General features: G+C 43.6%; 2 protein-coding genes across 5 annotated transcripts in view; both read right to left on the reverse strand.

The window, feature by feature from the left end:
• Positions 1 to 32: 32 nt before the first annotated feature.
• Positions 33 to 8,262, reverse strand: part of LOC117955013 (coiled-coil domain-containing protein 92-like) — a 17,690-nt gene continuing 9,460 nt past the window's right edge. The window contains exons 2-6 of one of the 3 annotated variants that reach the window (XM_034889106.1): positions 7,293 to 7,297; positions 2,870 to 3,026; positions 2,337 to 2,485; positions 2,166 to 2,213; positions 33 to 1,240 (exon numbers count right to left, since the gene is read on the reverse strand). In XM_034889106.1, the coding sequence (XP_034744997.1) occupies positions 528 to 1,240; positions 2,166 to 2,213; positions 2,337 to 2,466 (891 nt within the window). In that variant the 5' untranslated portion in view covers positions 2,467 to 2,485; positions 2,870 to 3,026; positions 7,293 to 7,297 and the 3' untranslated portion in view covers positions 33 to 527. Of the gene's footprint in view, positions 1,241 to 2,165; positions 2,214 to 2,336; positions 2,489 to 2,869; positions 3,204 to 7,292; positions 7,298 to 8,262 lie in introns of those variants that run through there. The other 2 variants (XM_034889104.1, XM_034889105.1) reach the window with 2 other exon arrangements.
• On the reverse strand, positions 3,575 to 8,245 carry LOC117955010 (F-box only protein 40-like). 2 transcript variants are annotated; one of them, XM_034889099.1, is made up of 9 exons: positions 8,144 to 8,245; positions 7,312 to 7,348; positions 6,616 to 7,180; positions 6,073 to 6,494; positions 5,460 to 5,639; positions 4,813 to 5,054; positions 4,442 to 4,573; positions 4,039 to 4,363; positions 3,575 to 3,936 (listed from the first exon to the last, which is right to left on the reverse strand). In XM_034889099.1, the coding sequence occupies exons 1-9, from the start codon at positions 8,161 to 8,163 to the stop codon at positions 3,724 to 3,726; spliced, it is 2,136 nt and encodes a 711-aa protein (XP_034744990.1). In that variant the 5' UTR covers positions 8,164 to 8,245; the 3' UTR covers positions 3,575 to 3,723. The 2 variants fall into 2 exon arrangements, with proteins under 2 accessions (XP_034744990.1, XP_034744991.1); XM_034889100.1 differs by having other exon boundaries at positions 8,109 to 8,208.

The raw sequence follows: 8,262 nt of genomic DNA on the forward strand, positions 1-8,262 counted from the left end.
CTTTCAAACAGTGAAAACAGACAAGACACCAAAACATTTTCTGCCTTTACTAGGCACATTGCATGAATTTAATAAAGTGCAAATCATACAAAATGTCCCTAAGCCTTCTAGAGTGACTTTCCGAACCTGGAATGCAGCTAGTGCAGTGAAAAAGCAGGTTGCCACATTGAACCGTACGGTGAGTATTCACAGACTCCGAGGCAAGGTTACTAATTACAGGCAAAAGCTGTGATCATTGTGTTAAAACCAATCATCCATATGAAACAGTAACACGATTCAGTCTTTTTTTTACCCACTCATTTCTGCACATTTTCAAAGTACGTGTTGTACCATCAATGTGACAAATTCAGTTAATACGGTAATGTGTGGGCTTGATCACATGCTTTTTTGCATCTAACTTCTAAATATCTTACCCACTTCCTGAAATCTACAGACAATCACAAGCTTACATCTCTCAAGTCTTAAGATTTTTCTAGATCTTTGCTGAGACCTGCTGGAAGACAACTTTGTCTTTATTTTAATCTTCATCACAGGGCGGTTTCTCCCTCTCCTGCTCCCATGTCCACCCTCCTGTGCACCCTGCTGTCATCTATATCCTCCCACTCATCCTCCAGCCCCTCTCCATCCTGCGTTCTGATTGGTTGGTTCAAACGAAGGAGGCGGTATCTAAGTGGCACCAAGAAGAGGGCAGGGTCAGGCATAGGTTGTGGCCTCTGCGGCGATGTTACTCTCTCCTGAGGGACACAAGCCCTGACCCTCTCCTCCCTCACGCTGACACGCCTCTTGTGTCTCGCTTCTGGTTGGCTGGGAGACGCTGGAGGAGGTGGAGACAGAAGCCAGTCCGATCCCTCCCCTTCATAATCTTCATCGTCCTCACCTTCTTCATCATCATCCTCTTCTTCTTCCTCATTTCCTCTGAGTTCCTCCTCTCCCTCTGCTACACACTCTGTGCTGTGCTGTTGCTGGAACAGTTTTAAGCGTGCGGTGTGGAGCTCGTGACAGAGGGTTGTAGTGGTGACATTTTGGCGTTGCAGCTCACGACTCAGCAGTGTGATCTTGTGGCTGCGGCGTTTCAGTTCCTCTAGGAAATGCCGCTCTTCTTCCCTGAGGCTCCTTCCTAATGCTGATGCCCGTGCCCGGCCAGCCCGCAGTTCCCCACGCGCAGCAACCATCATGCACTGCTGCTCGCCTAGGAGACGCTGTGCAGCCTCACAGCGTGCGGCCAGCTCTGCTTCTTCCTCTGATAAACATATACACATACAGTATGGACTGAAGTATATATACAGAAAATACTGTACATGTTGAAGAGATTACTTTATCCATTATGAATGTAATTTCATTTCAATTTGGTTTGTTTTATATCCTTCATATTGCTTTCATTTCATTTGCTTGATCATGTTACATTTCATATATTTTCCTTTTCAATGTCTTTTCCCAATCTCCCGTCATTGGGGATAAATGGTGGGTGAAAACTGTGTGAAAATATTTGCCACAGTTAGGGGGGCAAAGGGGAGTCAAGGCTTATTATTAAGTAAGGACTGCCCCCCCTTGCCCACATTAGAAATGTCATTGCTATCAATGATTTAGAATTTGTCATCTGTTACAGAATGAGGTTGAAATCACAGAGCTTGAATGTTCTCATAAAAGATGGCCTGCATTTACTGCTATTTTTTGTTTTTACCAAGTACTTTCTGGACTAAAGCACTCCAAACAAAAATATATATAAAAAACAAATATATGTGCAGTGTTGTAGGAAGAAAGAGTGTTTTGAATTCCAATAACATGTTGCTATATCTTCTAACTTTCTACGTTACGTACCTCTCTGTATTTATTTTGAATTAATTATGTCATAACTGAAACTTGATCTGCTTCATAACGTTAGTACCGGTGCCAATCTGACATATCGTATCAGTGCATCATTACTGCTAACAAATAATAGAATATAGCCTACTGTAAATATAGAACGGTAAATTTAAATAAATATAATCATAAGTGATGTTTATAGTAATGCAAATATCTAATTTTGCTGTAATAATGTATCCTTGTATCCCATTCTATAATGAGGTCCTTGTGAATTTCCAGTCCTCCTCTGCACAGCATACTTTTCTCTCCATATTCCCTCATATCTTGTTCCCTCATGTCAGCAAGGAGTTGTAATGTCTCACCTTCGGTGCTTCTGTCAGGAAACCTGGAGTCCAGCTCACAGCTTAGCTCTGCAGCCGAGAGGAGTAGAAACACACAGGCAGGCAGACAGGCAGACAGACAGACAGACAGACAGTTAAGTGATTAAGTGACACATGAAGAGATGGAGAGCAGCAGGTCCCCGGTAGACTGACCATGACAGCGCCTCTTCAGGTGTGTGATCTCCAGCTGCAGACCGGTCAGCATGGCCAGATGTTCATGCTTCAGGAAGGCGATGCCTCTCTCCACACTAGCCACCTGCTGCTCCAGCTTCCCGGCATCCATGGCTGCACCCCCACACAACCTGCACACAGATGCTGGTAGCTGGATTTCGTAGGATAAGGGATTTGTGTGTACAGTGTCCCGATATGGTGCTTGGGTATTTAGTGTCTATATTCCATGGCAGATATTTTAATTGATTAATTGATGGTTTTATAAACCTGTCAGTCCGCCTAATATTCTATCTCACTGAGATTGTCTGCAACATGGAAGAGCTTAATTAGGTAATTCCCTTAATGGCTTCTTTGCAAAATGCATTCATTCTCTTATTTAATCACATTACGTGTGATTTCTCGCATGTAGACCTACTGTAAACGCGTTCTGTTTTCTGCACCGTTGCTCACCATAGCGCCCGGTGTGTCTACCTGTAACTGTGTGTAAATCCATCACCCTGACCGTGGCGGCCTACCGTGATACTGAAGCGGTATCCGATTCGAAGCGTCTTTCATGGATCCTCGATTCACCCTGCTCTTTCTGTCCTTGATGCAGCAGAGAAGGAGAAAAAAAAAGACCCGTGCAATAGCGTTCAGTGTGCAAAAACGGCACTTTACACGATTCTTTCTGTTCTCTCAGCTGAGCGGTTTCACTGTAGCCGACGTTTTCCTTAATGAATCCTGCTGCAGTCTGAGTCGAAATAACCTCTTCATAACCTTCTGCTAATACGTGCAGTGCAGTGCGGTGCCGCTGCTGTATTCACAACAAAGCAGCCTGTATGACGGGTGATCAGTGCCACTAGGCAGCAGGAGGAGGAGCTTCATAAAAATGTTCATACCAGTTGTTTCCTCCTAATCCTGAATATGAGAAATTTTTAAGTCTCTTATCCTAATTTTCTAAGTAATTTGTAGCTGTAGCTGTCAAATAAATGGTTAACTAAAAAGTACAATATTTCTTGTATGTATGTAGTGGAGTAGAGGTTTAAAGTTGTCTATCAACTAACTATGATTAATTATGGCAGCTCTTATTCTGTTATATATTTTTTAAATTCAGAATCATTTATCTTAAAAAAAAAAGTCATATGAAAAAATGGCAATAACTAAATGAAAGCTGTATATGTAAATCATGCATTCCATAACATTGAATATTTGGTATAGATAATACAATAGAAGAACAACTGTACAAGTTCCGGTTGATTTTATTTGCTCTGTGTAGTTCTTTGTGACATACTGGTAATAAGACATTATTCCTATAGGTGTGCAATCTGCCATTGTATCAATAACACACAAATGCATAATGACACAGAAGATACAAATCAAAGGATCTTTTTCATTGTTGCCATCTGTTTCCTGTGAATAGGTCGACGAGGCTGAGCCTTTCCTGTCTGCACTTCTGTTTGTCACTCATGCCGGGGAGGGGAACAGGCTCACTGTGTAGAGAAGTTTCGTAGTAAGGACAGACTTTTAGATGAACTGATATTGGAGGGATGTCTGCCATATGCCACGAATCCACTGAGGAGAAGAGGTGACTGAACTCCCATACCTGAAACAAGAGGAGAGAAAGACGTGGATTACAGTTAGCATGGGATTTGTTATTGTGAAACACTAAAATGATGGATTAGATGATTTGGTACGTCTATCTCACAGGTTTGGCCCTCCACTTGGCTCCTCCATGTGAGTAGGTCTTCTTCTCCCAGTGGAGGGTGACCATCCCTCTTTCCTGCAGCAGAGAGGAGCACACCTGCCTCATCAGCTGGGACACCAGAGCCAGCTGGGACAGGGACAGGCTGTCCAGGAAACTGGCCATGTGGCACAGCACCTCGTAGGGCAGCAAGCTCAGAGAGTCCTCTCCTCCCCGACCTCTCTTCCTCTGAGCGGCGGAGGAGTCCACTGAGCTGCTGGATGTCTGCGAGGCGTCCCCTACTGATGCTCGCAGTGTTGGACGCAAGCTGAAACTCCTCAGCTGTTTACTGTAGGGAAAGATATACTAGGATTTCATTTACTAAAACGAATACTGGACAGGACTGATGATTAGGAAATGTGCTCACTTGTAGGAGACAGTGGCTTTATGTGTGGAGGGCTGAAACCTCCTCTGGTTGTAGGTACATCCCAGATACGATAGGGGGCATCTCTGTTCGAACCATCCACTCAGACCTGTCTGGATGTCACTGTGGACGTTCCTGGAGAGCAAATGACGGTTAATACTCTCATTAAACACACTTTGCATGTTCATGTGTTATCCAGTGGACATTTCCAGTTGGCTGCATCCTCTCAACAATTGTTGAATTCTCAGGGACAAATCAACATTTATTACTTTAATGTTAGTCCATGACACATGACGTGACAGGAGTACAGAGGACAGTGAGGTTAAACCACAAACTCAGTCAAACACACCCAGGTCAGTAGTGTTTGCAGACACCTGAAATGTGTGGCGAACTCTCTGCGGAGGAAGGAGTGACCACAGATGAAGGTGAAGACAGAGCTGGCTCTGTTATGTCTGCTGTTCACTCTCTCTGACTGCAGCTGAAGACGAAGCTTTAGCGGTCTGTCCACCATCACCTCCGCCAGGGTCGTCTTCGCTTTAAACGGCGCTTTGCGGAACGAGTGCGTTTGGGTTCCCTCGTCGACATAAAGCCCGTCGGCTGCCTTTAACTCACTGATCTGCATGGAAATCAATCAATCACAATACCTGATTTACTCTGGTTAAAAGACCATACCAATGTAATTGCATGAGGCCATTGTTTTCCATACATTTCCAATAGTGCCTTGCAAATGTTGAATTATTCAATAAATTCACCAACGCAAAGGGTTGACAGATTAGATGTCTTACTTTTCCACACAACATGAAAAGCAACTTGCAGTGTAGTAAAAACAAAAAATGCACTTTGTTTTTTAAATTAGAAAATAAATGTTGTGGCAGATGATATTGTTATTTTATTTAGCATATAAACCATCAATTTCAATTCTGAAATCATGCTTTACATAATTCCACTTAATCTCTCTCATTTGATGATGTGTGCAGTTTATATATATTTTTTCATACTGTTTCATACATATCTGACTGACCTTGTGACCCCTGACCTCCACCTCAGCGTAGCCCAGCAGGGTTGCTGCTGCTTCATCACTGAACCAGTCTTCTTCGTTGACTTTGAGGTCTGATGTGTCCACGCTGCGAGGCTCGCCTGGAGGCCGAGTCGTGTCGTACTGATGGATCCGCCGCCTGCTGTAGTGATAGCTTTCAGGAACCTTAGGGGAAGCAATAAATAATATATCACGTTAGAAGCCGATTGAGTAATGTGAACACATCTTTTTTGTAAATTATTATTAGGTCAGGTTGTCTGCAGTAGTCTATGTTTTGTTGATGCTTATTTTAAAGGTGTATTGGGCAAATGCAGTTTTATTTGGTTGGAATGCTTCCTAGATACTTAGTATTTCACTCTTGAATTTTAGATTTTTCACTTCCCGATGGTGGACAAGTACCTGACACCATATTGAATTTGGGTGAAAAAGGGTCTAAACATTTTGAGAAATGTTACTGCTACGGCTACACCTGTGAGATTTAAGGCTTGGGGATGCTCGAACAAAAATGTGTTCATCACTTCCGTTGATGCACAATGACGCCTAATGCTAACAAAACAGTTCTATTTTACAATTCATTAATGTAGTTTGAAATCATAACCTTAAAAGAGTGCAGGGTCTGGACTGGGATAGGCTCCAGACTGCCATACACAAAATCCTCCTCCCTCGGCGTGCAGGCCTTGATTTGTCCGAAGGTGAGCAGCATGCGCCCATGATGCACCACATACATGTTGTACTCCTGCGGGGTGAGCTCCTGCCCCAGGCGCTCCAGCACCCCCTCCTGCCAAGGGGCCAGTCCTGTCTTACTTGTGTCTGGAGCCGCATGATCTTTCTCTGTGTCTCTGTCTTTCACTCTCTCACCAGGCTTTGGCTTTTGTTTGGGATTGTCTTGGTTTGCCTGAGCGACAGCACAGCCGCCTTTTTCCATGCCGAACATCATCTCACACAGGTTGTATTTCTCTTTGTTGATGCCTGAGCATTGCCCTACACTGTTCAGTACTGTCTCTTCAACAACATTATTCTCTACAGGAACAGATGTGTGGAAGACAACAGATGAGGAAAGAAATGTCCAAAAATCCCAAAGCAGCAACAACAACAAGACATTCAATAAGTGTGTTTAAAATACGGATTAAATATGTTTTACCTTCTATGGTATCTTTGTCTGTGACACCATTGACGAGCCCTCCCACTGCCGTCTCCTCTTTCTTCTCGTCCTTTATTTCCTCCTCTTCTTCCTCCATCAGCTCTGGATAGAGAGGCTTCATTTTCAGGCGGTCATAAAGATCTGACTGATCCACCAGGGTCATGGCAAGGTCCAGAGGCTCCCCCTGCCCCTCATTTTCCTTCAGCAACTTCTCTTGCAGGGCTATGTCATTGCAGTGTGGATTTGTGTCATCAGTCGGCCATCGGAGCCACTCCATGGAGCAACACACCACGCTGGCCGGACACACCTGGAGGTGAGCTGCCTGAGAGGAGCGGGACAGGTGGAGCGGGCAGCCATACTCAGCATTGAGGCAGGGCACCCTCACGTTAGGGCAAAGCAGCAGGTGATCCTCCTCTTTACACAGGTGGAAGAGAGCTCCACAGAGCAGGCGGCAGGGGATGACCGCACAGCACACAGAGACCTCCACCCGAGCCCTGCAGCGCCGGCTGTAGCAGGAATCACAGTGGACATGCTGTCGCACCCTGGAGCCTCGAGAGCGATTACTCTAATTGGATCAGAAAGAAAAGAGGAGCGGACGATCCAACTAGGATGAAAGATTCCCAACACATACAGCATATTATGCATCAAGGCTTTTTAATCTTTGATTACACCATGACTATATCTCCTGTGACTCACCATGTCTACAGGACGTTGAATCACAGGTTTTGTAATCCTGTAAGAGAAATACAGAAAACTGACATGTGTATTCATACTTTAATCTGTAACATCAGCCCTTAATAATTAATCATATATGTGAGCCATGTTTGTTTGTGATCCATCATCCCTGGTTGCATATGTCATGTTGTTATGACCAGGTCAACTAAAGAGTGCTTCTTTGATTTTTTCCTCCCTGTTTTAGAGGCCTGACATGGTAAAATCCAATTATTCTCAAAAGTTTTAGGCAGCATTCATATTTTTTTCTTCTTTCCTGTATTAAGTTCAATTCAGTTTGATTCAATTTTATTTATAATATCTAACAAAACAAGAAAAATAGAGTTATCTTGAGACACTTTAGAGATTTACAGGAGTGTGTTCTAGACCTACTCTAAGTTGTCATGACCCCTCAGATGTATTACATGGTTTGGAACCAATGACATACCGTAGGCCACACAACAAATCAACAGCACAAAAATACAGTCATGGTAAACATTTTTCACCAATGCAACAAGTTTTTTGCCCTATGCATGGCTCCAAAGCCCTCTCACAAAAATGACCATAACATGTATTCCATGTTCTTGCTGTGAAATGAAGAGCTGATAATCAAAGACACTTTGGGCCTGTGTATAACTTTGTCGTAAGAGACGTAAGAGTAAATAAGAAGAGCACTAAAGCAAATGAAACATTTAACTTCTACAGTTTCATAACTGAATACTTTCCCTATACTGCTTGCTATCTAGACAAAGAAGACATTAGCAAAGTTTTTCAACACACACAATAAGAACCAGCCTCAACTGGTCAAAGTTCTTACCAAGCGGTCACAGCAGACATGTTGCTTCTTCCTCGTTTTGTAACATTGCTTTTAGTCCCTGCCCTCTTGAACTGGCACGATAAAATTAGCCAAGCAGCAGCAGCGGGTTCAGAAGGAGA

This window comes from Etheostoma cragini, chromosome 13 (assembly GCF_013103735.1).
Source record: "Etheostoma cragini isolate CJK2018 chromosome 13, CSU_Ecrag_1.0, whole genome shotgun sequence".
Classification (NCBI taxonomy): Eukaryota; Metazoa; Chordata; class Actinopteri; order Perciformes; family Percidae; genus Etheostoma; species Etheostoma cragini.